The following is a 27,724-nucleotide window of genomic DNA, read 5'->3' on the forward strand; positions in this document are numbered from 1 at the left end:
GATTCAAGTCCCACATCACATACTCAAAGGTGTCAATGCGCTTCTTGCTGCTGCCCACATGTGAGATTTCTAAATGCAGATCATAGAATATCAGAGTTGGAAGGGACCTCAAGAGGTCATCTAGTCCAACCCCCTGCTCAAAGCAGGACCAATTCCCAGCTAAATCATCCCAGCCAGGGCTTTGTCAAGCCGGGCCTTAAAAAAGATCCGGGTCTGTATATGGCCCTACACACCACATAAAAGTTCTGGAGCCAGCGGATGGTTAAATACATTATACATGACATCATAACAGCCCTAGGGTGTCTTGGAAAAGTGTACTGAGCACCCCATTGTACTAGACATCTTGCAGGCATTCATAAAATTCAGACCGATATGTGATTTTTAAATTGTTGGTGTCCCATATAACACATCGGGAAACTGAGGCAATAGGTGCTCGGGATTTAGGAAAATCAAGCCGTAAGTGACATGCCCACATTGAATCAGTGAGAGAGTAAGGAATAGACCTAGAAGTCTGAGTTCAAACTCATGGCCTTATAAACACGAATCACTCTCTCTCACACACGCATACACCCTGCTCTTTCTCTGAGATTTAAAAGAGCCTGGTCAGGTTAATAAGTGTATTTTGTATTACAACTTTCCTTATCCCTGTTCTTTGTAACATCTGAATTCCTGAAAGTTTTCAGAACTAACATTCTTAAATTTACTTGTCAGGACTAATGCTGTGTTTGTTTGTTTTAATTTTCTGTATTTCACTACCTTTGGACTGCAAGCCTAATCAGTTTCATTTTATTTTGTTTCTTCTCGTCAGTTTCATTTTCTGGCTCTCCATACTAGCAAACTGTGGCAATGTTTGAACTGCAAACGCTTCATGGGTCATGTTTAAAATCAAAGAAAATACTATTTACATGGAATGCAAGAAAATGCATCTATCTTCAAAATATTTCTGCCAATAAAACAAAACCGAAGTTCGGGGTACAAACATTTCATGCATGTCCTTTTAAAATAATAAAACCACAAATAAAAGGCAACTGCATTTCACAACTTCAATTGCAACTGCCGAGTAACTTGACCCACGTGGACATGAGAAATGCCACTGCCTACTGGGCTGGATCAATGAGGGAAATTACTCAACAGGAGGTAACAGAGAGCAATCCCAACCGTTTTATCTGACAAAAGGGTGTAATAGCATTTGTGCTAGGCAGTAACAAGGGGAAAGACTAAGGTATACATTTCCAGGCTCAGGTCACTTGCTAATTAATAGGGAAGTTGTCAAGATACTTAACCGTTATAAATTTGTTGTCTTACTTGCTGTTTTTAAAAAACTGCTCTAGTGTTTGAAACAAAAGAACCTCCTGATCAGTTTTTATTTCTCTCTGTACTACATAGATACACTCCTTTTGTACTGGAGGGGTGTTTAAACTGGTGTCAGACTCCAGGATAGATCCTACTCGTCTGCTGTGTTATTCCAGTTTCCAAGGCAAGTGGAGATACTGAGGAAAAGTTTTCATTTACGAGAACAATGATGTTTCTAGCCCTTAGAGTTTTTCACAACATTCCAAATGTGACTTGATGCAGTGCTGTCTGCCTGAGTCTGCTGACAGCCTGAAGCAATAGCTATCAAGGAAGAGTGAGATACCTTGTATATGTCGGATTATGTTAACTCTGGAACCTAATGGCAACAATTTAAACATGCACATGGTTAACCATTTAAACTGCTGGTTGGTCTAGCAGAAACATCCAGCTCATGCATTTATCCACAGCCGCTGGATGCAGGGCAGCTATGAGCTGCGCTCCTTCAGGCCCCGTCAGTTTAAAAAACTGCCCTGCTGTAAGTGGTGGCACCCCAGAGCGCGGCCCTATTTCCCCCTCCCTCATCTGGCTTCTAGGCTGCCCCACTCCCTGCCTGGGTGACAAAGATTAAACGTGGGGAGCAGGGAAAGCTTCCCTTGGGTGTTCTCCTCTCTGGTCACTAGGGGACATGGTAATTGTTGCTCATCCTCCCCCTCTCTGATCCCTGCTCAGTGCAGTAGGGAGGCAGAGATAGCGTTCAGGGAGAGGGGGAGCAAGATGGAGCTGATCAGGAGACTGGAGAGAAAGGAGAAAGTCTGCTCCGCACAACAACGTCCCTGCTCAGGCCTGGGAAGGAAAAAAGGAAGAAGGCGGATCAGGAGTAGTGGGGGAGGTCTAGGAGATCTATCCTCTTAAATTCAAGTCACCCCCACCCCGGGACAGAAGAGAGGAGGAGGGAGAAAGGCAGGGGAGACCAAAAGGCAGATAAAAAGAGAGAGAAGCAGAAAAAGGAAGGAGGGGGGGAAGGTAGCAAGAGGTGCCTCTGGGGCAGGGGGTGTCCTGCATCACTGTATTCCTAACACAGGAGCATATCTGGCCCTGGGTAACCCCAGTGATGTCAAGGGGAGTTGCTCTGGCTTACGTTGGGACTGAAAGTGGCCTTTAAAACATTTAGTTACTGATAGAGATGGATTCAAACCAGAATCTTGATTCCAAATCCCCTCAGATGTTTTGGTGGGGAGGGGAGATAAATGAGAGGTAACAGTTCAGATTAGAATCCCACCCCTACCTCCTGCACACAAAAAAACCCACACACACAACCCCAAACTGTCAGGGGCCTGCTTTCCAGTTCTGGACGAGACATGTGAAAATCTCCCTGGCTCACCTGATGTGATGAGATTTCTGCCTCTTTTGGTCAAAATCTCCCAAGATTTGGATGCCACTGAATAAATACCCCGTGTTGATTCAGCCTGAATCCCAAACAGCCTGATACCAACTCTTGATGCAAGCCCAGTAAATGGGGCTGCTCATGTGAAAACGGGTGACAGGATCGAGCCTGAAAGGACATCACTGCGCACTCCGCTATGCACTAAGTCCTGCACCTGGGCTAGCCCTAGCTTTGTGACCTCCCACCACATAGCCCTTGGTAATACTGCAAGTTGGTCCTCTCCATAAGATGAGGACACCCCAAAAAGTTCAGCAGCCCAACATTGCAGGATGCAGGTTATAATTGCTGCAGGGACATTTTAAAATGCAAAGAGAACATGTCACATGGAGGTTAAAGCATGAAAAGAATTCTGCTAATATTAGGGTTTGTAAATATACCTGTTTTCAGCAAGCTAATCTGGGGTCTAAGACACGCATCTGTAGTCCTTTTGAAACATAGCATTAAAAAAAAAAAAAAAAAAAGACCACACTTTAAGATCTGAGCACAAACCACTGCTAAATCCACATACACATAGGAAATGACACTTCCGGCAGCATTAGATGATCAAGGGGTTACTCAACAGGAGATAACAGGCAGTGGTGCTAGGTTCCTCCATCCAATGTAACCGTTACCCCGCAAGTGGGTGTAACAACATCTGTGGTGAGGAGAGCCGAGGGACGGGCCTGAGGCATGCAGTGCCATGCTGCGACACTTGCCCAAGGGGCTAAGAGTTTGCATTGCCAGGCTGAGTCGAAAGGCAAATGGTCCTGGTCCTTTTAAAAATCCATTATTTAAAACCTTGTTGTTACAACAAAGAAATAATAATTTTTAAAAAGTGAAAATCTGAAACTGCAAGTCTGTTTCCCAATGAGAGTTTTAAATCCCTTGTTATTGTAGGGCTGCTTTGAGTACTAAGCCACTCACACTGGCTTGTTGTTAGCTGTGTTGCCAACTCTCATGATTTTGTCAAGAGCCTCATGATAACTGTTTTCCTTAAAGTCCCAGCTCCTGGAATCAAGTGGCTATGTGATGATGTCAGTCTTCATTCTTAAAGAGAAAGTACGTTTCTAGCCTCATGACTGTGGAGAAAGCTTCAAAATGTGACCCCAGTGCACCCTAAAGGCTCAAAAAGCAGTAGGCAAAGAAAAAAACACACCAAATCTATTATTTGTCTATAATCTCCTGATTTTAAAGCCAACCTCATGATTTTAGTTGAGCCTGACTCATGATTTTTGAACATTTGGGGTTGGCAATACTGTTGTCGGGGTCCCCGGCGATTGTGATTGTGCGGGATGCACGGTGGTTGCTTGTGAGCACTGGGATGGCCAGCACTGCCTTTAATTCAAAACAGCATGGAGGGATTTGCTTTGGAAAAGAACGTGCTCACAAACAGTCACATGTCTAGCTGCAGGAAATAACTGTACCACCAAAGACTGACTGCTGAGGTTGACCTGGGGCCCTCGAGTACACAGGGCTCAGTTTAGTAAGCTGGAGGCAAGGGGGCTTTAGCAGCGGTATAAGGACCCCAGTGAATAGCATTGGTACAGGGTCCTGTGGGTCATATGAAGAGCCGGCTCTGGGGGCTATGTGCTCAGCCGGTAAGAGCCCCCGCCCCGGCACAGGAGGCACTTTTGAGCAGAACAGCAGCATGTTGCAGGCCAGCCAGAGGGGTGCGTGGGGAGTGGAAGGAGTTGCGGGCAGGGCAGATCCAGCAATTCGGTGCTCCCGCGGCCGGGCCATTGGAGCCTGAGAGGGGTTGGTTTTAAGTGCTACGGGTAAGTTTGAAGGCAACAGCAGCAAAGCCATGGAAGCAGAGCTGCAACTTAGACCAAGGACTTCCCTATCCTGCACTGTGTGCCGCAGTGCCCCCCGGAAAGCCCCTGAATAGAGCAGCTGCAAGCTGTCTCCCCTTTGTCCCTGCACCAGAGCAAGATCTGGCCCAGAATACCCCCCTTCCATAGATATCGATACCTGCAACAGCCCGGTCAGCTTGGCCACGGGGCACGCACTGTGTACACTTAAAAACGGCTGTTGCAATGCTGATGGAGGGGCCTTAGAGCTCTGAGCTGCCAACGGGCAGCAGCCAGGTTGCAACATTTCGTAGCTCTCGGCTGGTTTAGTTTTCACAAGCGATTACGCCATCCCCTGGACTAGTCCCTTGCCAAACTTTCACGGTTGACATCCGAGCCAATTCAGGTTTTACAAGCACACGCACCACAGGAAGCATCCTACCCCAGAAAACTTTTGTTTGCTTTACACTAATTCCCTAGAAGAAAAGTAGATGAGCGTCCCGGCTGGGACAGTAACGCATCTGAGTCCCAGCTCGCAGCCATGTTTAAAGCAGAGTTTGAAACCCGCGCCCAATGGGGCCGAAGCACCGACACAACCGCAAGTGACCTCGCTCGCTGGCCCAGCAGTCCCCAGCAGGACAGGAGCTTTGAAGTAATATGGCTGCTGAACAGTAATGAGGGGGTGCGTTCTCTTGGAGGCGGGATCGGAGCTGCAAAATCAGAGGCAGGTGGCAATGTTTAACAACTCACACAGTAGCAGATGAAGATGTGCTCAACGGGACATAGGCCTCGTAGTCGGAAGGAGCCTCGGTGCAGCAGCAAGGCAGAGCATAGGTGATGGCACCATGCATTGAAACTTCATGGAACACTCATTCTACTTGACAACAGAGGTCACTGAATCTAGTTTACTCTACATGGGTTCCACAGTGTATTTGTGTAACAAAGAACCCCCTGCTCCTCTGGCCTTGGGTCTGCCACCCGCACTCCCAACTACAGCTCTGATGAAGCCCCTTGCTCCTGAGCTGCAGCACCCCCCCGCTATCCTATTCTTGGAACCAACTCCCTCCAACAGCTCTGTTCATGTACTTCACTCTCACCCTATGGCCCCCAGTCCTGAACCTCCCTACAGACAGCTCCTCCCACACAAGCCAAAGCAGACAATGGCTCAGACTGCAAAAGCAGAGCTATAAAGTGGCTTCCTATTGAACGCTGGCTAAACTGCACGGACTGAGCCTTGAACTGGAAACCAAGTATATGGCTGGAGGGGGAGAAAGTCTCAGGTTTTTATTCAAACCTGTTTCTTCCATTAGGTTGGGAATGAACCATGAATTAGAGGAGGGGGCCGGTGGGGAATTATATTTCTGAACATTTATTGTTACCTTGGCTTCACTTCAAGAGACGGAGTGGAAGAAAACGCCCCCATGGTTCTGCTGGGTATCTTATAGTGGCTAAGTTGCCAGGCAGGAGGTACCCTTGCTATGGGCTCTGGGCTCTAAGAGGTTGAGGAAGGGGACAGAACCAACAGGTAATGGAATAGCCGACAGTGGGGGAAACAGGGTAGGTTCATGGATCCCTCTCCATTTTGGGATCACAGCCACAAGTACAGCGGATGCTCCATCACGCAGGCTGTTCCAAGATCATAACGTTTTGGCTCCAGTTCTGACTTTAGAGCCCGTTAGTGACTTTCCCAGAGTCCACATCCAGCCCCCTCCACACATGGAAATCCCAGAAAGGTTTTGCACAGCCACAGTTGTTTCCATACACCGGAATACAGTTTAGCCAGCTAGATCCAGTTCCTGTAGGGAAGAAACCTCATACTTCTGCACTGCCCCACCCCATTTCTCAGACCACTAAGAAAACAATGAGGGTGACCAGTGAGGATGAGACCAAGATGCAAAGTTGGAATCCAGTGCCAAACTTTAAGGGCCAGGGGCAGGAGGGGGCGTGTTTGGATTGGTTACAAAGTTCAAAGGCTTATCTTTGCCATAGACTGGGAAAGGGGGACAGAAGAGACACAGCGGGTGTGTGATTGGGAGAGATGGGAAGGGGCAGAGAAAACACTTGTCAAGAAACCAGAGGTAATCAGTACCCATCACGTGATCAGAGACAAGAAGGAAACAGGTACTTTTTATATATGCATCCGAAGAAGTGGGCTGTAGTCCACGAAAGCTTATGCTCTAATAAATTTGTTAGTCTCTAAGGTGCCACAAGTACTCCTGTTCTTCTTTTTGCAGGTACTTTTTAGAGTTTTCTGTGCTGCTGTTGCTTTCAATCTTCCCTGTGGAGCTTGAAAAACAAATCAACCAACCAACCCACACTCCAAATTCTACTAATATTCCATCGAACACAGAAGCTATTATCCTGCAGCAGCTTGATAGCAATAACTGTTCTCGGTCTGGGGTTCAGCTGTTTCACTTCACTCTTTTTGGAAAAGTAGAAGGAAATCAATTTAACAGGGAAGTTCTAGGCTTATTAGGCAATAAAGTGGGCAGAAGTATTACAGGACGCAGATGTCCCAGGGAATGCTTTGAAAAACAAGATGTTTAGAAAACAGGGGTGGCTGCTATCAAATCCTATTTTCTGCACTGCAGAAGAGTGTGTGAGAGGGAAAGCCCTGTTTCAGGCATCCTGTCTTGATTCTATTCCTCCACACGCAGGAGAACCATGGGAGGTTTGTTGAGTCAAACAGTACAATGAGACAAAACAGAAATTGTGGTACCCAAACTGCAGTGAACTGGTCAGATTCTGCTCTGAGTTACGCTGGTGTCAATTTGGAGCAGCTCTGATTAGCATGTTTATTGTGGTAGCGCGTAGGGGCCCCACCAAGATAAGGGCCCCATTGTGCTTGGGACTATATGAACACAGTAACAGAGAAGCCCTGCCCCAGAGAGCTTACAATCTCGGCAGACAAGATAAATCTTTTCCTCCACCCTGTGTCTAAATACACAAGCAGATAACTTCAGGGGAGTTATTCTGGGTTTACCTCAGTGTCACTCAGAGCGGAATTTGGCCCAATGTCCCCTAGAGATTCCCAGGAGACATCTGAAGTCCTTCCATATTGCATTGAAACACCCGATCCTGTTCACTGTCCGAGAGTGCATACTGGAGTCGACAGACCACTGGTCTGATCCACTATGGCAATCCCTATGCTATTCTGATAAACTGGAGAGCACTCTGTGTTTCTTAATAAGGCAAGTCACAGAAAAGGCTGGCCCCTCCACAGCTGCTGAACAGAGCCCAGTATAGCATAAAGCCTTGTTGACATCATTGTGAAATATTCCCAGTGCAAGAATGAGAGGACCCTGGATCAATTTAAATGACAAGTTTAAAGATGAATCAAGAGGAGAACTTATTTTTGTGGCATATAATTAACCTGTGGAACTCACTGGTGCAGGATGTAATGGTGTGAAATAATTCAGTAAGTTAAAAAAAGAATTAAGTATTTATGTGAATAAGAACAGCTTCCACAGTGAGACTAGCCAAGGAAAAAGATATTAAGAGTGTTATCAACCCCCATGCTTCAGGGCAGAAGCTGATCACTAGCTTGGTCAGGAAGAAATCTTCCACCCCACCCTCCTTGTTGCCCAGTCACATCATGGGAGCTGTACAACATCCTTTTGAAGCAGCAAGGGATTTTTTCTTCCTGCTGATCATGCTTGTTGACCACAGAGGGGGCGTTACATACGCTTTTATCTATGTATTTTGCCTCCTCCATCTAGCAGTACAGAGGGCAGTCACTGCAGAGTGGGCAAACTCTTCCAAACACCAAGGGTCTGTGGGGCTCTGATACCACCCTGTAACTAGGTAACGATACCAGCAGCAGGATACCAGACTAGATAGATTATTAGATAAGTGCCCTGGTCTGGCAATTCTTGCTCTGTGGAATATGTAGGAAGCATTGCAGCCATATTCCATAGGCATTCTGAAACCGCCACATGAGGCAGTGACAAGGTTCCAGGAGCACACAAGGAATTCGGCCCTTGCACAGGAGAGAATGAATTGGCGTGAGGGGCTGGGCTGTACACGAAGCATGAACTGCAGTCTGGAGCCAAGCGGCGGGAATTTAAACAGCGAGTGCAATGCTAAAATGAACACACGAACTGGGGCAGCTGTCCCCCACGTAGGAGCTGGAACCCCCTACTGCTCAGGGCAGGCCAGGGGCACCCACAGGAAATACTGGGCCACAGTCAAGAGAAGAACATCTGCACCCTCTGTCCGATGTCAACGGGCAGCCGACACAGAGCGAGCAGGGAAAAGCTGCTCCATGCGTCGATTGAGGGCCTGCAGCCAGGGCCTACTGTTCAGCTGGAGGAGGAGCTAGGAGCTTTCAGTGCTGAAACAAAAGGCATGGCAAGCAGCCCTCCAATGGCGCCATTTCCCCCTGCTCCCTCAGCATCTGTTTTACAGAGTGAGTCCATGTGCTCCAGGGAAACGATCCAAGGAGAGGGAAAGAGGTTGATGATTCTCCAGAATCCCAGGCCAAGACCATTGAGAGCAGCAGATGACATCATGGCCGTCGGCAGCAACAGGCTTTCCCTGCACTGCGGTGACGCTGCAGAGACAAACCACTACTCGCATCAGGGAGACAGATTCTAAGGGTCCATGGGAAGCGGAGTAATAATATCTAATGGGGGCACTGTGAGGATTTGCTAGCTAGTACTTTGAAGAGGAAGGGCTAGATAAGTATTATTGTAATGAACTGGCTGGTGACCCACTACCTTGTACGAGACAGAATGAGAACTGCTCAGAACTCCCTAGGTACTATCTGTATCATCAATGAGAACAAGAGCTTAGTACAATTCAGAAGAAAGACTGGCCATTTACATGGGTAATGACAACATGCAGTTGTACTAGTGAGGATAAAAACACAAGGGATGTACATTTTCAGGCTTCAGGGCAAGAGCTATCCATTGATGAGGGTTAAGAGAAAACCAATAGGAGGGAGGCACCATTGTCCACCATGGGGTTTCTTGCACCTCTCTGAAGCATTGGGCACTGACCTCTATTAAAGACAGGGAAGTGGGCTAGACAGAGCACTTGTCTGAGGCAGCAAGACCATGTCTAGGTGGTACCCAAGCTACGTGTGTACATGGTACCTCCTCTATAACCAGCTGAATTCTTATAGTTGCTTCTATGAGTCTGTTGTCTATGGTGAAGTTTGAGTAAAGAATATTGTAACCTGCACAGTTTACATGGGGCCATTCTATTAACTGAAAAACAGGAACAAGACACCTAGCTTTCTGGTGACTGTATCTTCAATACCTATCCACACCCTACTGGTTTCCAGTCTATCTGCCTTTTCTATAGCATTGTTAACATCTCTGCCAGTCTCAGACACCCATTTCCTACCCTTTCCTCTTCAGTCCACTGAAGTCCCAGTCTATTTAACAGCACGAAAAGGCCAGGGAATCGACCTACTTCTGCTTGCACCCAACCCAACTTAATTTACCCCCACTTGGCCTGCTACCACAATTCACTAACCCCTTTGCACTCCTACAGTGCCAGGCCACTGAGGAGAAAGTAGGAAAAGACACAGGACAGAAAACACAGAAAAGACTTTTTCCACAGCAAACCCAGGACCAAGCCACACCACAAAAGAGGGCTGTCAGAGTTCTGAAGATGCAGATGGCGTTTTTGGAAACACAGATTGGAATCGTACCTAAATAAAGCTAGACGTTGGCAGACGAGGCTGATATGGGCTGTGCAGAACCAACACCAGTGGTGATTCAGACCCAGATTCTGTTTTATCTCAGCAGCCAACGTTCAGATTAAAGGTTTCATTTTGGCTCCCAGGGGAGGAGATATAGGCTTGTGGTTAACAGAGGGGATGTGTGACTCAGAGGCCAGCAAACCGGCTTAGGACCCAGGAGACCTGGGTTCTATTCATGGCTCTGACCCTGGCTTACTGGGTGACCTTAGACAAGTCACTTCTCCCCCTGTGCCCCAGTTTCCCCATCTGTAAACTTGCCTCCTTTGAAGAGCACTTAGCGGCCTACAGGCGAAAAACACTATATCAGACCTAGGGGGTATTAATTATTATTATGCACAGTAGTAAGAATCTGGAAAACTGGGTTCTCTTCCCAGCACTGCCACTGACATCTCTGGGCAGGTCACTGAAGACCTGATTCTCAAAGGTGCTGAGCACCCGCCGTCCCCATAGAACTTGTGAGCCCTCAGCACCTTCAATGTCTGTTTGCCTCGGTTTCCCCATTAGTAAAATGGGAATAAACGATATTTACCTCCTATCCAGGGGTGTGCAGACTGGTTAATGTCTGAACAGTGCTAAGTGTTCTGCCACAGGAACCAATGCCTTCAGTGCTTAGAAAACGGGCATTCTCTCTCTCTCTCTCTCTCTCTCTCTCACACACACACACACACACACTCTCTCTCTCTAAAGGGTTAATCCTGGTAGAAGCACTGATCTCCATATTGTTGCCTAATACACACCCCCTTTATCCCTCATTTCCTGTTGTGTCTATGCAAGACCTAAAACGAGAAGAAATGATAGCTCTTCCTGGAAGTCAGAAATTATGGCCTTGGGCATTAATTACGGTCTGTGACTCCTGGAGGCGGAGAGTCTGAAAGGTGATTGGGAGGAACTGCTTGTATTGTAGGAAGACACCACTTTTATGGCAAGCCTCAAGTCACCCTTTCTGGGGACAGCTTCTCTCTTTTCTTTGTCAACATTTTGAACAAGATTCAAAAAAGAGACAAAAGGAAAAACCACTGAAGAAAACCCACAGCAGGCCAGCCTTCATTCTGGAGACCTGCATTCCGAAGCATGTTTGGGTACCAAGTAAAATGAATTTAACTTCTCTGTGCCTGGCCCTAACATGCAAATAAAAGCTACTACCTAGAGTGATCAATGTTGGTCCAAGACTGGAACAGGAAGGGTCTGAAGGTCAGGATTGAGGTGCATCAGCAGAGCTGCGCTGGACAGGAACAGCAATGTGACACAGCTGTTTCCAAAGCAGCCCTCAAATTTTGTGACATACACAAGAATTCTTCGCACTTTCCATTCACAGCTCTCAATGTGCGTTATCAAGGTGAGCGAGCATTTTCACTTCATTTTTCAGACAGGAAAACTGAGGTACAAGGATTAATTGACTTGCCTGAAACCACACAGCATGTCAGGGGCACAACTGGGACTAGAACCTAGATCTCTTTGTCATCCTTGATGGCCATTGGTTTCTCCAAATTTTGCTGCTACTCCCCCCACCCCCCCCGAAATATGAGCAAGTTTGGGGGGGGCGTGGTTTTGGTGGATAAGTGACTTCCAAATAGAAACCAGCCCTGATTACAAGAATAAAAGCACCAGCCCACTAAAGCAACTTCCTTGTTAACAAAGTAACCGCAACAATAAAATGGAAACATAGAACCCTGTGATCCAATTTAAGAAAGGAGACGGGACCATAGTATTCAATGGGGAGAGGGGGGAGAGATCTGCAGCTGTTGCTTAGTGATTGTCCCATTTTCAATTCTAAGATCCAAGAGGAATTAAAACTGGAAAAATATTTCTGCACAGCAGAGTGAAAAATCCAGACATTTTGCAGTTTGAGCTCAGTTTTCCTTCTCGGTTTTTGAATGATGGCTGGAATGATGATGATGTTCCAGTTGATGTCTGGAAGCTGTGACGCTGTATGGAAAGAGCATGGCAGCAACAGCATCCTCCCAGGGCGATGGTCCGTGCATGCATAATGGATATTCTATACAGCCATGATCTGCCTAGAGGGGTGGAGCATAGGCACTGGGGTGAGGGTGGGGTGTAATAGACAATAGACAAATAGACAAAACAGGTCACCCAGGGGGAGGGATAGCTCAGTGGTTTGAGCATTGGCCTGCTAAACCCAGGGTTGTGAGTTCAATCCTTGAGGGGGCCATTTAGGGATCTGAGGCAAAAATCTGTCTGGGGATTAGTCCTGCTTTGAGCAGGCGGTTAGACTAGATGACCTCCTGAGGTCCCTTCCAACCCTGATATTCTAGGAAAAACATTACACAGAGCGAGGACTAAAAACTTAAGAGGTCCTGGCCCCAGCTCTGCGCTCTAATCAGTAGCTCTATATCTATCTATACCCAAAATCTTTTTGTTTGTTTAGAGATACTCTTAAGCAGCAGATAAATTGGGGAAGTGGAAGAGTAGCATTCACTGAAGCGCCACCTACAAGCCGAGCTCCTCCCCACTCAATGCACCCAAACAAGCCACCAATCACAGTACATTGTGCTGATCTTCATAATATAATTGACCCTTTCCTTTCTTGTGTGCTTTGATCAGCAGTGAAAAAGGGTAACATTTCTGGCATTTAAATTGCCATCGTTAGTCTTCAGAGTTTAGACCTCATTGGGATTAATAAAAGCCGTTCACATCTCTCAGAAATATTGTTTCAGGCTGTCTGCAAACTTGTTCACACTTCACTGCATAGGTTCATAGCGGGTTCACTCTTGGGAAGATTATCTCCACAACCACAAGGACTAGAGCCCTGGGCCCGGATTCTCAGAAGTGCTGAGCGCCCTCAGTCACACCTGTAGTCAATGGGAGATGCACCTCAGCTGCATTTTTAATTTCTAAATGAAAATGTAGATTTTGGAACACAAGCTAGCCACCTCCTGAAAACTGATGTGCTCGCCCACTTTGACTCTTGCTATTAAACTTCAGGTTGATAATTTAGTGATTCTAAAGAGCCGGTAATATAAAAAGGCATTTGCTTATTAAATTAAAAATTTCCATAAATCCACTGTCTCATTTGCTTGGGTTGTTAAATTCACACAGTCTTTGCAGCTTTGTAAACACAAACACAACAGTCTCTCTCTGGTGCAGGAGACCCAGGAAGTGAAACTGACTGGAAATAGGAAGTGAAATTGACTGGGTTTCATTGAAGGTTTTCCTGTAACACTGAGTCCACTGGCTCAGAGCCTCCTCCTAGGAAATGCATTTTCCCCCACATTAAACTGCAGGATTTCACCGACATGCAAGTGCTCATGTGCAACAGTCTGAAATTAGCCACTCTTCCTTCTTGCACAATCCTGATTTGCATCCTTCCAAACAGGCTTCTCTGTTCTCCAAGCAAGGGCTTGGGACAAAATGCATTGAAGCTCCTCACAGCTGTGGCTCACCACCCAGATGTCTGAGTACTGATAAGAGTTTGCAAACTTTGTTTACCTCCAAACCAGAACAGTTTAGTTCTTGCCATTAACATGTCTGGCGTCACTAAGTAGCCTCATGACAAGATGCACTTGAGATAAGAGTCGTACGTTGCAGCTGGATTTTATACACAGAGGAATCATTTTATGGCCAATGACACGTCAACATTTGTACTTGCACATGCTAAGGTAGGAGTAATCAACCCTCAGTCTTCAGGGTATAACTTAACACCCACAGGGAGCCCCCACGGAAAGCACTGCTCAGCTGGCCAAGTGTGTTACTGAAGGGGGACTGGACACTGCTGCAGATGGGATACGCATGACTGTGAATGGACTTTGTAGAAATAAATCCCCGCTCACCAACTGGGGAAAAGACCCAGTGCAATATCAGCCGGATTTTCCTCTCTCTAGAGCTGAGCACAAAGCCTCACAATACAGCAAAACCCCAGATCCAGACATTCCTCAACACAGGGGAAGCACGGATCTGGACCCAAACTTTCCAGCTGGTCCCCATCTCAATAATGGGCTACGCCAAAATGCCAGATCCAAAACCCCCAAAACTTTAGGGGAGTTGGGAACAAAGTACAAACTCTGGCTCTGACACATCTCTAATATTTACAGTATGCATGTTAGTTGCTCCAAACTGACAACCTCCGTGGCTATAGCTGGCAGTCCGGAAATGCCAAGGTTTTAACTACTAATGGAACTCCCCGCCCTCTTCTCCCAGCAGCCCCTCTGTACTGTGTTTTCCCAAACTATGGCTGGATCAATCTGTCCCAAATGGGATCAGTTCATTGGAACATCAAAGCCCTGTCACAGAGACTCAAGGCAAAACCTGAGTGTGATGAGCTGTCCGCCCCACACAAAGGCCTGAATAGGTTAAAACAGGCTGATTAACCTATAGGTTGCACCTGGAGGGGAGCCAAGGGTAAGGCCTAAAAGCTGATGAAGCCCAGCTCAGGGAGGAGCGGGGATAGGCTTATAGATAGGAAGTTGGTGGTACGAGAGGGGCTGCAGTGAGGAGCTCTGCACTCACTCTCTAGAGAGGAAGGAGAAGTTCTAGGACAGCAAACCCAGGAATCCTGCCTGGGACTACAGACTCAGGCAAGAAGCCGAGAGGGGGCAGTAGCCACGGGAGCAGTGATAAATGCAGAGGTGGGCCGAAGATAGTGAAAAAAGGTAGGAAAGAGCCGAGGGAAACAGCAACAAGGTGGGAGCTTGAGCAGACTGGTTGCTGGGCATAAGGTCCCTGGGCTGTAACCTGAAGTAGTGGGTGGGTAGTGGGTTCCCCAACTGGGAAAGTGGCACAGGCTGGGCAGAGGATCAGAAGACTGCCTGAGACAGTTTGTCCAATGGGGCTTTGTTACCCTGCATAGTAATCCCTGTGATGCTGAGGATGGGGCCTCTCCCTCCTCACTCAGCTGACAGAGAATTTGCATACTGCGGTATCCTGCCTGGGAGGTGCCTTGGGTTGGGATATCATACTGATCAGCAACAGGCTACGGTAAACTGCAGGGAGACAGGGATGCGGTGCCAGTTTGCTGTGGCTACAGGCAGCTCCTCAACGATCATCATCAGATATTCCGTCCACTGACAACCAGGCCAGCAATATATACATTGCTTTTACTTATTCCTTCACTCCGCAGACCATGATTCGTTAAAGGGAGGTCGCTCTGCATTTCTGTCCACTGAGGTATATGTAGAAGCACCAGCTGCCTTCAAGAGGAGACTTTCCCAATGCTCCAAGTATTGGCTCACAAGCTCGGGGTAGGAGAATAACCCTCTGTTCGTCATGAGCCTGACTGGCAATCCTGCCATTTCCTGCAATGAGTGTGAAGGGACAAACCAGAGAGCGATGTGGAGCCAAATGCAGCCCTGGTGCAAACAGATGCATTTCCCATTGACTTTAATGCAAGTTGCTCCTGTTTACTCCAGGGCACAGTTTGGTCCTAGGTTACCAGGCTAACCTGTGCAGAGACTTCCAAAGGAATGAAATATCCCTCCAGTATATCACACATTATAATAAGCCAGCCCAACAGAGTAGGATGCCAGAAGTGCATTGCTACAGACATGCACCACGGGATAGACTGGGCACAACTGAGGCTATGAAACCCAGAACCACAGGAAGCACTTCAGGGCTTGGATTTCGTCCCAGTCTTGGTTCCATGAGCCATCTGTATAGAGACAAACCCAGCTAGAGGCATAGACCAGTGCACTCTTAAATGAGGGAAGGGGGAACAGAATGGTTTGGAATCTGAACCCAGATATGGATCCAAATTCTGCAGCTGGCCCGATCTCTACAATGGACCAGATGGAAAACTCTATACACAACTCCTCTCCCCCCACCCCCAAAGCACCCCTCCAAATTCTGGGGCTGGTTTCCCTCTCTACTTCGGGGTGCTCTGAGGTCCACTGTTGGCTTTGATGCAAATCCAGGTGAAAGCACATTCATTTTGACTGATATTTGCTGTGAGAACCTAACTCTCAAATTGAAGCTCAGGGTGGGTGGACATAGACAGTAGGACCTCCTCTCCATATAAACAAACAAATGTGATTTTAATGGATCCCTCTGAAGTGACCAGTTGAGTCATGAATCCCAGGTTTTGGCACGGAACCTAAAACCCTCAGACCTGACCTTCATCTTGTTCCTAGGTGCATGAAGTCCACCCCCCGCCCCATCTCATTCTCTCTCTGCATCAAACTCCTTTCTAATAAACATGGGTTCATGCCACAAAATTCCAAGTGGGTTTTAAACACATCCAGAGTCCATCAACGCTTGGATATGGGGGGCCTGGTTCAGCACGATGGGGAGAAAAGGCCATTTGCAAAATTCAGATTTGCTTTGCAAACACTCCCAAATTCCCAGGTATTTGGGCCATTTGAGGCCAGCAGACCTCTGGTTTCTGCTGCTTAAAGCACAGGAAATCCAGCAACTCCCCAGCCAGCCAGGCACTGACCTACATCACCCTTGAATACAATCTTTCTACTTAATCTCTGCTGTTCCCTTCCTCCAGATGTATTTCTCTCCTTCTACCACAGGCTGTTTTCTTTGCTGCTAGTGAACTAGACGGCCCTGCGTGTTTGTGGCCTGACAAAGCATGGAACAGACGCTCTGTTCTGAGCAGAGTCTGGAATGGGGGATCTGACACATTCACGCCCCAGACCGAACACCTAGCCTCAGCCATCCAATGGGAGCCTGTCAGCTGGCATGGGCCTCATCTGGCACTGCTTTCCCAAGGGGCCCTCCCAATTGCATTGACAAGGGGAAAAAAACCAGTGACACTGCAAGGCAGTGCTTTAGTTCTGTGAGCAGGACACGGGCGGTAGGGAAATCTATTGGTTTGACTTTGTCAAGTGTTTTCAGGTGAGTTTGGCTTTCAGATTTCTCTGTGAATAGGCCAGGCAGTGCTGCCAAGTCAGGCACTAGATGAGTTTCCCCACCTGTAGCAATACCAGAGCAGCTCAATCCTGGCCTAAAGTCCTCCCCTCATCTCCTCCCTTGTCCTGGAGCTCCTTACCAGCTCTACTGATGGATCTCAATTCTGACCTGCAGCAAGCCTTGCTATCCCAAGTCTACTCCCTTGAGCCCCAGCTCTGCCACTCATTCCAGTCCCGGAATGCTTGTCCTGTGTAGCAGGAAGGCTAGGAAGTTGGTAAGGGATGGTGTCTGTTGCTAGGGCGTGGCAGGAGGTTTAGGCAGACTGAAGAAGGCTCAGGATTGGGCAGCGGGAAATCAGGATACAGCTTAGAAAGGGAAGTTCATAGAATCATAGAAGATTAGGGTTGGAAGAAGCCTCAGGAGATCATCTACTCCAACCCCCTGCTCAAAGCAGGACCAACACCAACTGAATCATCCCAGCCAGGGCTTTGTCAAGCTGGGCCTTAAAAACCTCTAAGGATGGAGATTCCACTACCTCCCGAGATAACCCAGTCCAGTGAAATAGTTCTTCCTAATATCTAACCAAGATCTCCCCCCACTGCAACTTGAGACCATTGCTCCTTGTTCTGTCATCTGCCACCACTGAGAACAGCCGAGCTCCATCCTCTTTGGAACCCCCTTTCAGGTAGTTGAAGGCTGCTATCAAATCCCCCCTCATTCTTCTCTTCTGCAGACTAAACAAGCCCAGTTCCCTCAGCCTCTCCTCATAAGTCATGTGCCCCAGCCCCCTGATCATTTTCATTGCCCTCCGCTGGACTCTCTCCAATTTGTCCACATCCTTTCTGTAGTAGGGGGCCCAAAACTGGACACAATATTCCAGATGTGGCCTCATCAATGCTGAATAGAGGAGAATAATCACTTCCCTCAAACTGCTGGCAATGTTCCTACTAATGCAGCCCACTATGCCGTTAGCCTTCTTGGCAACAAGGGCACACTGCTGACTCATATCCAGCTTCTCGTCCACTGTAATCCCCAGGTCCTTTTCTGCAGAACTGCTGAAGTTGCCTATCTATGTACGTAATCATGTTTTTTGAAGCCCTGCGGTAATCAGAAATTAGAGGATTTTTTTAAAGCATCCTCTCAAAAATAACGTAACCTGATCATTTATAGCCTTACAAAAAGGGGGCACAGTGGGAAAGCCCAGGTGATAATTTACATTAGCTGATAACAGGCAGTCTTGCAACCAGTATCCCGAGGCACCTCTTTCCACAAAGTATTCACCACCAGATGGAGCAGAAGGAGCCTAGCCATTCACCACTAAAGGCTTTAAGGACATCCAGGCTGCCCAGAGAGGATAGCAGAGTTCTCGGGCACAGGACCAGAGGCCTCACCAGAGGCAGCAAAACAGTGCCAAGGAGAATGGAGGGTGATGAGCAGAGGAGTCCAAGAGAAACCAAGAGGCACTTAGGCATTTCAGATGGTGGTGCTGTGGGGGACACAAACACGGGCACTAGACTGAGAAACCCACGAATCCCATTCCCTGCTGTAATCCAGATTGGGAGCTGAACCCAGGGCTCTGGAGCTGAAAGGCCCCACTGCACCTCCCCAGCCCCCCTCCTAACTGGCCCTTTAGAGTACCAATGAATTAGACACGTGCCATTCAAGCCTCCTGCCCTAAATCACACCAGAGGGGGTCCAGCAGCCTGGTCTAATTCTCACCATCTTGCCTCTTCCACAGGAAAATGTGAGCAAGAGTCAAAGTGGCCTTGTCATCCAAACCACTGAGCTCTGCCCTGATACAGCCTTCTGAGTAGCAGCTTCCAGCAACACTTCAGACGAAGCCCCTGCCAACCCTGGCTAGGGAACAGAGCTGGCACCTACCACCACCATGGACACAAACACTCTTCTGAAAAAAATAAGGAGCCAGCGTCCCCGTCTGACAGCATGTCTTGTCTGAACACTTCCCCGCCCCGTTAATCCATAGGCTGAGCCATCTCACCTCAGCCCTGGGCTCCCATTTCCCTCCCTCAGCCTAGCGTGAGTCTGGAGTGACTCCATGGACTGGGAGCGTAACCATGGCATCAAACTAGTGAGGTCTGAATCCAGCCCCCTCTCGTCACCTTTCTGGGAGATGTCTTTCTCCAAGGCCTGGCAGTCTAGGCTGCTCAGCATCTTGGAAAAATCAAGCTATTATTGTTCTGTGGTCCATTGGTTAGAGGAAAGTGGGGGTTAGGAGATCCCGAGTTTATTCCCGGGGAGTCTGCCGCTGACTCCCTAGGAGACCTCAGACAAGTCACTTCCCTTCTCTGGGAGTTAGTTTGCTGACTTCTAAAAACCAGGGATCCTGGTCTTCACTCACCAACCGGAGATTTAAGGATGAAAGCTCTGTATAAATGCAAAGCATTATTCTTTTTTTACAGCATGTCAATCCACTTGGAAATGTTTTTGATGAAAATTGAAGTATGCCCTGGGCTTTGGTTATCTGCCATATACTCCAGTGTGCTAAAACCATCTATCTAAAACCAGCCTTCACTCTGGAGTCTAGTCACTAGTAAAGCCTTGTCTGGACACTCAAGGTGTACTGGTTTCACCCGAATGTGGACAGTTATACCCGTATAAAGGGAATAAGCTATTCTGGTATGAAGCACTTTTATACCACTATAACGGCATCCACACAAGGAGGTAGTAACGGCTTATACTGGCCTAGCATTTCCCCCTTTCCAGCATAGCTCTGTTGGTTAGGGCTGTGAAGAGGTGTGATCCTTGACTGACAGAGCTGTGCTGACAAAAGTACCTAGAGTAAACAACTGTACCAGCAAAACTGTGCTTTTACCGGACTGGCTTGTTTCATTTGTGGCGGGTGGCTTTACGAGAGTGGTACAAAGTGCAGCTTCGCAAGCCCAGCTGGGTCCGCACTAGTGTAGTACATCTGTCAGTATCGAACACTAGTGTTGCTACACTGGTAAAGCGCTCCTAGCAGAGACAGAGCCTCGTATTGCTATTTCCACAGGGGAAGGGGAATAAGCATGGTACAAGGCACTTTTATACGGACACACTGCGTCCACGGTAGGGGTTGTACTGGTATAACTATGTTGGGAAAAGAAAATCATCCCCCTATCTGACGTAGTTCTACGCGTACAACCATCTGTCTGTAGACCAGGCCTCAATCACACAGGCCTCAGTCTTCACCAAAGGGGAAACGTTGATAATGCTCCAGCCAGAGGCTTGTGTGTTCCTAGGGTGACCAGATTGCAAGAGTGAAATATCAGGACACCCTGGGGAAAGGGGTGGGGAGATAAGAGCCACAGGTGACCGGAGCCATGGGAGACGGGGGGCGCACAGCCCTAGGAAGCTGCAAGAGGGGTGTATAACCCCTGCTGCAGCCTGTGCCAGAAGCTACCAGGCAAGGACTCATGGCCCCAGCTCCAGCCCCCAGGAGAAGCCACGGGGCCGGGGCACAGGGTCCCGGCTCCAGCCCCCAGCTGAAGCCGCAGGACAGGGGTGCAGGATCCTGGTTGCAAAGTCAGACCCAGTTGCAGGGCAGGGGAGCGAAGGGTCCCAGTTCTAGCTCCAGCCGCAGTCACAGTAGGGAGGCCCCCAGTCCTTCCTTCAGCCCCAGCTTCAGCCACTGACAGCTGAAACAAAGTAGCACTTAACAGCCTGCCACATATTTACAGCCAGTGGGTCGGAACGTGGCGCAGTAAAGTGGCATACTCCATATCCACAAAGTCAAACATATCCTTCGGTGCTGCTACTCTCTTAGCAGAACTGCTGAAATGACTGAATGTCTTCATCACCAGAGTCTCAATGTCAACTTGCAGGGTATTGCTAGCACGTTTTGTTTGTTTAAATTCTGGTACACTGATTGTCGCTTTCCATAATTCACGTTTGCATTATCAGTGCAGTAGGAAGACACTTTGTTCAGGTCTAGTTTGTGTGTCGCAAGTTTTTCAAGTAATGTGTTGCTTATTGCCTCTGCAGTCTCTTCACTTCGCTCATAGAAGTCGAACAGTTTAGCTTGGACCCCATGTTCGGGTGTCCAGTATCTCAGCGATAAGGGGAAAGTTTTCACATTGCCCTTGTCAGATGCACCTGTGGCAACTGAGAAATAGGGATCGTCTGGCTTGCTGGGGTCTTTGGAAAATTCTGTTGAGAGCGGGTTTGAATCTGGTGCAATGCTAAGCCTGGTCACAAAGAGCTGGCAGGTGACAGGTGAAGTGTGACTTTTGTTCCCAGCCTCAAGGAAAGGGCAGCTCTTTCCAGTACCGGGTTTACAATGGTGACTCAGTGGCACCAGACCCACACTCAGAAGGTGCCCTGGCATGGCCCGCTCCACTTCTGCTGCGCCCCCAGACCCCACCAAGCCCGCTGGCTCCTCTCCACCCCCTCCCCCCTCCGCTTGATGCGCAGGGGCCGGGACACTCCGTGCAGAGCCCACTCCTGTCCCTGCAGCAGCAGCAGCCGGAGCATGCTCCACGACATTCCCAATGCGTGGGCACTCCCAGGTGCTGGCATGAGGCCCCTGGCGGCAGTGTGGGGGCGAGCACCAAGGATGGGGCAAGGTTCAAATGTGCACACAGCAGGCAGCCTCCCCCGTCCTGGAGCAAGTGAGACAGGCAGCAGTGGCACGAGCCTGGAAGCTTTGCACCCAGCAGCAGTCCATGTTTGGGGGAGGGCTGTCCCTCTCCCCCAGCTGCCTCACACAGCCTGCCCCCCCATGGGCTCTGTCCCCTGCTTCATGGGCTCCAGTGACCCCCACACCAATGGGCCCTGTCCCCCCAGGCAGCGCCCTCTGTAGGCCCCACATTTTCGCAGGCTCCAGCCCCCTACATTCATGGGCTCCAACGGTCCCCTCCCAGGGCTCCTCCCTTCCTGAGTTCCATTCCCCGCTTGCTGGGCCCCTGGGAATCCCCGCCCCGGTTGAGGAGGTCTGTGCTTTTCACACTGTCCCCTCTTGGAGCTCTCTCCCCGTCCCCCTCCCTCAGCTTTATTCCTCCCGGACCTATTTCTTCCCTTGGACATCGGCTGGTGTCATTGTGAGGCCAGTGGAGTGGGCTGGGGCTCCTTTCCGGAGCTGTCCATCCGTCCCAGCACGTCAGGGCGTTCGGGTGTGAGTCAGTCAGGTGTGGTGGTCGCCATGTGTGTCCCCAGAGAGGTGGTGAATCCGGATCCATACAGAACAACTTGCCTCCTGCATGGCATGCAGTGTGTGGTGGTTTTGTTTGGCTCCTCTCTGCCCCCTGCTCTGGCCAGATCCCAGTGCAGCTCTAGCTCCGGACAGTCTCGTGCCCGCCACCTCTAGGGCCCCGCCTGTCTTCTCAGAGCCAAGCCGCCTGGAACCGGTGCAGGCCAGTGGGGGGAAGGGAGTGTGTGGGGCGGCTTGGCTGGGCCCCTCCAGGCAAGTGGGTCCTGAAGAAGCCAGGCAGGGGCAGGCCCTGGCCTGGCTGATCACGCTGCTCCCAAGAGTGATTCCCTGCCCCGGGCCATACTGCTTGCTCAGCCCAGCTGATACTCACATTGGGGACCTGCCGGCCGCTTCTCAGGTAAGCATTGCCGGGACCCACCCCTGAACCCCCTCCCCCACCCTCAGTTGAGGAGGTGAGCAACAGGCTGGGCTGGGCCGGCCAGGGGCAATGAGGCATGCATGACATGGCATGGCCAGAGGCACACTGGTCCGCCTGGCCCTGTGCTACCAGCAGTCCCCTTCCTGTTGGGGGTGGGCCCATGCCACGCCACACAGCTCCCTTGCCCAGCGCCCCCTGGATCCACTATGCCCAGAGGGCCCCCCACACACAACTGTTCCACCACAAGTGCACACCACCACTTCTACCCAGCGCGCTCCTGCCCACAGCTCCACCACAGCTCCCCAGCACCCCACACAGAACCCCCCACTTGCTGGTTTCCCAATACACACAGATTTCTCCTCCCTCCCTACTGGTGCCCTTCCCCACAGCCCCACCACCACAACTACACAATGCCCCACACAGACCTCCCCCACTGCCCAGCACCCACCACAGATCTCCAAGACACTCACTCCATCATGCCCTCCCCCCTTCCCTGGCCACACTCACCGCCCTGCTGTGAGTCTCTGGCTCCTAGGGTCAGAGCAATGGGGGGGCGGGAGGTCTCCGACTCTCCACGTGCTGCGCCCGCCACAAGCGCGAGTTCCATGGCTCCCATTGGCCGGGAAAAGTGCCAATGGGAGCTGCCGGAGTGGGGCTTGCAGTTGGGAGCAGCGTGCAGAGCCTCCTGCCCCCCCAGCCCTAAGAGCCAGAGGGACCTCCCAGGGCTGGAGGTGGGAGGTCCCAGTGGTGCAGTTCCTAGGGTAGGGTTGGGGGGGCGGAGGGGGAGGGAAGGCGCAGCAGCTGTCTGCACGCAGCATACGCCTGCAAGCCCCACCCCCGCAGCACCCATTGGCCACGATGGAGCGCTCATGGCGGGTGCAGCATGCGGAGATCCCCCTCGCCACCTCTGTGCCTAGGGGCCGCAGGCTCCTGCTAGCTGCTTCCCCAGTTGGAGCTGCCCCATGTAAGCGCCGCCAGCCCGGGACCCCAGGTACATGCAAGCCAGTACACAGAGGGGCCCGCACCGAAATGTCGGGACAAATGGCGTCCTGACTGATGTACGGTCGGGACGCGGGACAAATAACTTAATATCAGGACGCCTGGTCACCCTACGTGTCCTGATTTAAAGTTGTTCTGTGTGGTTAAAATAAAATAAACGCAGAAATTAAACCAACAGAGTGAGTTGGACTTGGCAGAGTCAGACACAGCCAATAGCACACGGGTGCTGGAAGGGCTAGATCGGATACATTTTCCACGGCTACATAACCCAGTGCCTTTCCCTAGCTCAGTTGAAAAGGCCAAGCAAAACAACAACACCCCTTCTCAGTATTTACATACCGTTCAGTTGACAAAAGAAAGGCAATTTCAGGGAAGTCGCCCACACAAGTGAAGATAAGGCAGCCTGTGCGATCAGACCCAAGCTTGGAGGATAACAGAACGGTGCACAATGGGGCTTCCGCTTGAGTGATCTACCCCAGTAAGGTACACTGCACCTGTGTGAGCTCTGTACTACACTGTCGCAGCACATCTCTAATGGGCACAGTCTAGCCACAATGGTGTAAAACCTCCCGGATACAGACAGGACACACACGCACACTTTAACACCAGAGACATTGATGGTTTTTACCATCTGTTTCCTGACTAAGCTTCTACAGGCTTCTAGCCTTTCCCAATCTCTGCACCCCTGTGACACCACAGCAGGAAGCCCCAGATACAGAGGCAGATTAAGGTTTTGTGGGGCCCCAGGCAAATGGGGGCCCCTCCTCACCCCTTCCACCTGCAGTCCCCACAGCGCTCTTGCCAGGGAAATGGGGTCAGGGTATGGGGGCCTGCCCCGCTCTGCCCGGCGCTCCTGTCAGGGAGAGGGATCGGGCATGGGCAGACGGAGTGGGTCAGGGTGTGGGGGTGCCCTTTTTCCAGGGCCCCTGGGCATGGGCCCCATTGGCCCAGTGGCTAATCCGCCACTGCCCAGATACATAGTTTTGTCTAAAAGAGCATTTAAAACATCTTTTGCCACAATCACAGCATATGGTTTCTTTCTCCCCCCCCCCCCTTCAAAAGACCCTCAGGAAGTTTTTTTAGTCACAAGGTGGCCAACGACATTGGAGATGCTCTTCAGAGGAGAACTCTCTAAGCCCTGGAATCACAGGTGCTGGAACTAGGGGTGCTGGCTCCTGCACCCCCTGGCTTGAAGTGGTTTCCATGATATCCAGGGTTTACAGTTTTGTTCAATGGCTCCCAGCACCCCCACTGTACAAACTGTTCCAGCGCCCCTGCCTGGAACTCCAGCAATACTCACACTGCCACCCACATTCAGCTGCTGCTACCCTGGACCTCTTACCAAGAGGAATCCCAGAATATCCTTCCTCACTCATTAGCATGGGCTTGTCAGAAGAACTGCCATGGGAACTGGTTTATAGTTTGACCCCTCCAGCATCTGAGAAGGACCTGGTTGCACACAGCTGGGTGAACCTGCTTCCCCCTGGAAGAAAGGAAAGGGAGCAATTTTCTGACCCCTCCCATCACATACAATTGTTGACATCCCCCCGGGACAGGCCCATCTGTAGCATCTTGGTCCTGCTAGTGAAGGCAGGGGGCTGGACTCTATGACCTTTCAAGGTCCCTTCCAATTCTAGGAGATGGGATATCTCCATTTATTTTTTATTTATTTATTTTGGGCTGGGCCTGTGTAACAAACGTTCACTCCTCTAAGCTTAAACAATTCTTAAGACACTGTAGCTGCAATGCCCACCTTGACTGCTCCATTACAGATAGGACCTGCCTTAGAATCCTGGGCAGGGCTCATGAGATGAACTTTAGGGGGACTTGGGAGTTGCCATTCCACCCTGAACACCGCTGATCACTGGAGTGGGGAGAACAGCAGAGCAATCTTCCTATGGGTTTCTAGAAGGGGCCTCTCCAGCCACTTAGTCCATCCGCCTGCACGGCGCAGGATTTTCCACTGCACTAGAAACCAAACAGGGGGATTTCACATCAGACTTCGAGTCTTCCCACCATGGCTTGGCTGCACAAGAGATTCACAACTGATTGGATCTTGTGTGTCTGCCATTTGCATGCTATCTTGTGTCCCAACAGCAGCGTCTCTCTCAGGTGAGAGAGGCCAGAGAGCCTCCCCTCTCCGAGAACTGACCCTAGCAGTTCTCAGCTGGAAGTTGCTCCCTGCAGTTTTTACAAGATCTTTATTTACTGCATCAAGGCAGAAAGGGCACGTGAAGCCTCTGATTATGTTTGATTTTAAAGCCAAAGCAAACATCACCTCGGCTGCCCCCTGGAACCCACGGTAAAATAAGACAGTTACCTTGAAACTCGTTGTGACACTGCACTTTATATAATTTTATAAAAATATGCTAATAAGTGTAAATATAATGTAACTGAAATGTGCTTTATGCAAAAGGTTTTTTGTAAGGTATTACAAAGTTTATAATTTACTAAGTGTGGTTATTTTATTTGTATAAATGTATTACTTTTGTATTAAAAACTAAAAATATAACTTTAAGGGCCTATTGTAATTATGCAAAGTGTGGGCCATTAATGGTGGTTTAAAATTTTGATGACTTTTGTTAATCAGAACAGTTAATTGTAGATGGCTTTGTTTTACTGCAAGTTTTTTTTGTAGGTGTGTGTGCTGGCAAGTGGGTAATGAAGTTTTACAGTGACATGTGATTATGTTACCTAAACTAAAATTTATTTTTAACCTAGTGCTTTTTTATTGAGAAGGAGGTGGGAACCCAGAGAGGGACAACAAATTTTTGCCTGATGCAAAAAATATATAAGTGGGTAAAACAAAACAATGAAAGCAGCCATTATTAAAAATTCCCTAGCTACCACCTAAGCTAAAACAAGGGCTGTACCAGGGGAAAGGATTGTGCCCAGACTAGAAAGGCATTTAGTCTGTGTAAAAAAAAAAAAAAAAAACTTATTAAAACATTTTTAAGGGTAAGATTTTATCTGTATTTAGTTTTATTACTGTATTAGGCTTAAACTGGCGTGTTTTATTTTATTTGGTAATTTACTTTGTTTTGTTTGTTACTACTTGAAACCACTTTAATAAGTAAAAAGTAATTTTGTTAAATACAAAAAGTAAAATTAATTAAACCAAACTATGCATTAATACCTGGGGGGGGAGGGAGGAGGGGGACGACAAACAGCAGTGCATCTCTCTCTATCAGTGTTAGAGAGGGCAAACAATTTATAAGTTTACCCTGTATAAGCTTTATCCAGGGTAAAATGGATTTATTTGGGGTTTGGACCCCATTGGGAGTTGGGCATCTAAGTGTTAAAAACAAAACACTTCTTAAGTTGCTTTCAGTTAAGGCTGCAGCTTTGGGGTATGTGGTTCAGACCCTGGGTCTGTGCTGAAGCAGACTGGCGTGTCTGGCTCAACAAAACGAGGTGTTAAAATCCCAAACTGGCAAGGAAAAAGATGCAGGGGCAGAAGTAGTCTTGGCACATCAGTTGGCAGTCCCCCTGGGGGCTTCTGTAATCCAACCCGTCACACTCATGTTCTTGGGCCAGAGAGCAGAAAGAGATTTGTGGTAGTTTGCAATGGTTTTCTTTCCCTTTAAGTCATATTAAGGGCACAGTTATGCACACGCCCTGCTAAAGCAGCAGCACTCGCCTCTGCGTATCTCCCAAATACTAATTACCATACCGAGGCTTCTCTTGAGTTCCAGGGCTGGGTGAAGTGCCTGGGTTCCCCTGTGGATAATGAAAGTCTTTCTAGCCAAAAAGCACACTTTGAAGGTTTGGATGAGTCATAGTTTTACATGGGATTATCCAACCAATTGCACTGAGTTAATCAGGAAAAAGCACTAACTCCTCCAGGGATGTGCAGAAGAGGAGAAAGCAGCAGTTCTAGGAGAGCAGGGCTGCCTAGGAGGATGGGGAGAAAAGGGAATATGCATAGGACAGGCTACTCTACAACAGGTTAATCTACAACCTCCTAAGGGCTTGTCTAGGAAACACTGATGGGAACCGCTGCCTGCATGGTTGCGTGCACATTAGGGTGACTTGACAGCAAGTGTGAAAAATCGGGATGGGGGTGGGGTGTAATAGGCATCTATACAAGACAAAGCCCCGAATATCCGGACTGTCCCTATAAAATCGGGACATCTGG

General features: G+C 49.1%; 1 protein-coding gene across 2 annotated transcripts in view; it reads right to left on the reverse strand.

Annotated features, from left to right (window-relative positions):
* The window catches only part of CHST13 (carbohydrate sulfotransferase 13), a 68,965-nt gene that overhangs the window by 12,307 nt on the left and 28,934 nt on the right, over window positions 1–27,724 (reverse strand). The window contains exon 1 of one of the 2 annotated variants that reach the window (XM_065550910.1): window positions 24,929–25,078. The exons of the other annotated variant lie outside the window; for it this stretch is intronic. Coding sequence (XP_065406982.1) covers window positions 24,929–24,968 — 40 coding nt within the window. The 5' untranslated portion in view covers window positions 24,969–25,078. Of the gene's footprint in view, window positions 1–24,928; window positions 25,079–27,724 lie in introns of those variants that run through there. 2 annotated transcript variants of the gene reach the window in all.

Source organism: Chrysemys picta, chromosome 7 (assembly GCF_011386835.1).
Source record: "Chrysemys picta bellii isolate R12L10 chromosome 7, ASM1138683v2, whole genome shotgun sequence".
In the NCBI taxonomy this organism is placed as follows: domain Eukaryota; kingdom Metazoa; phylum Chordata; order Testudines; family Emydidae; genus Chrysemys; species Chrysemys picta.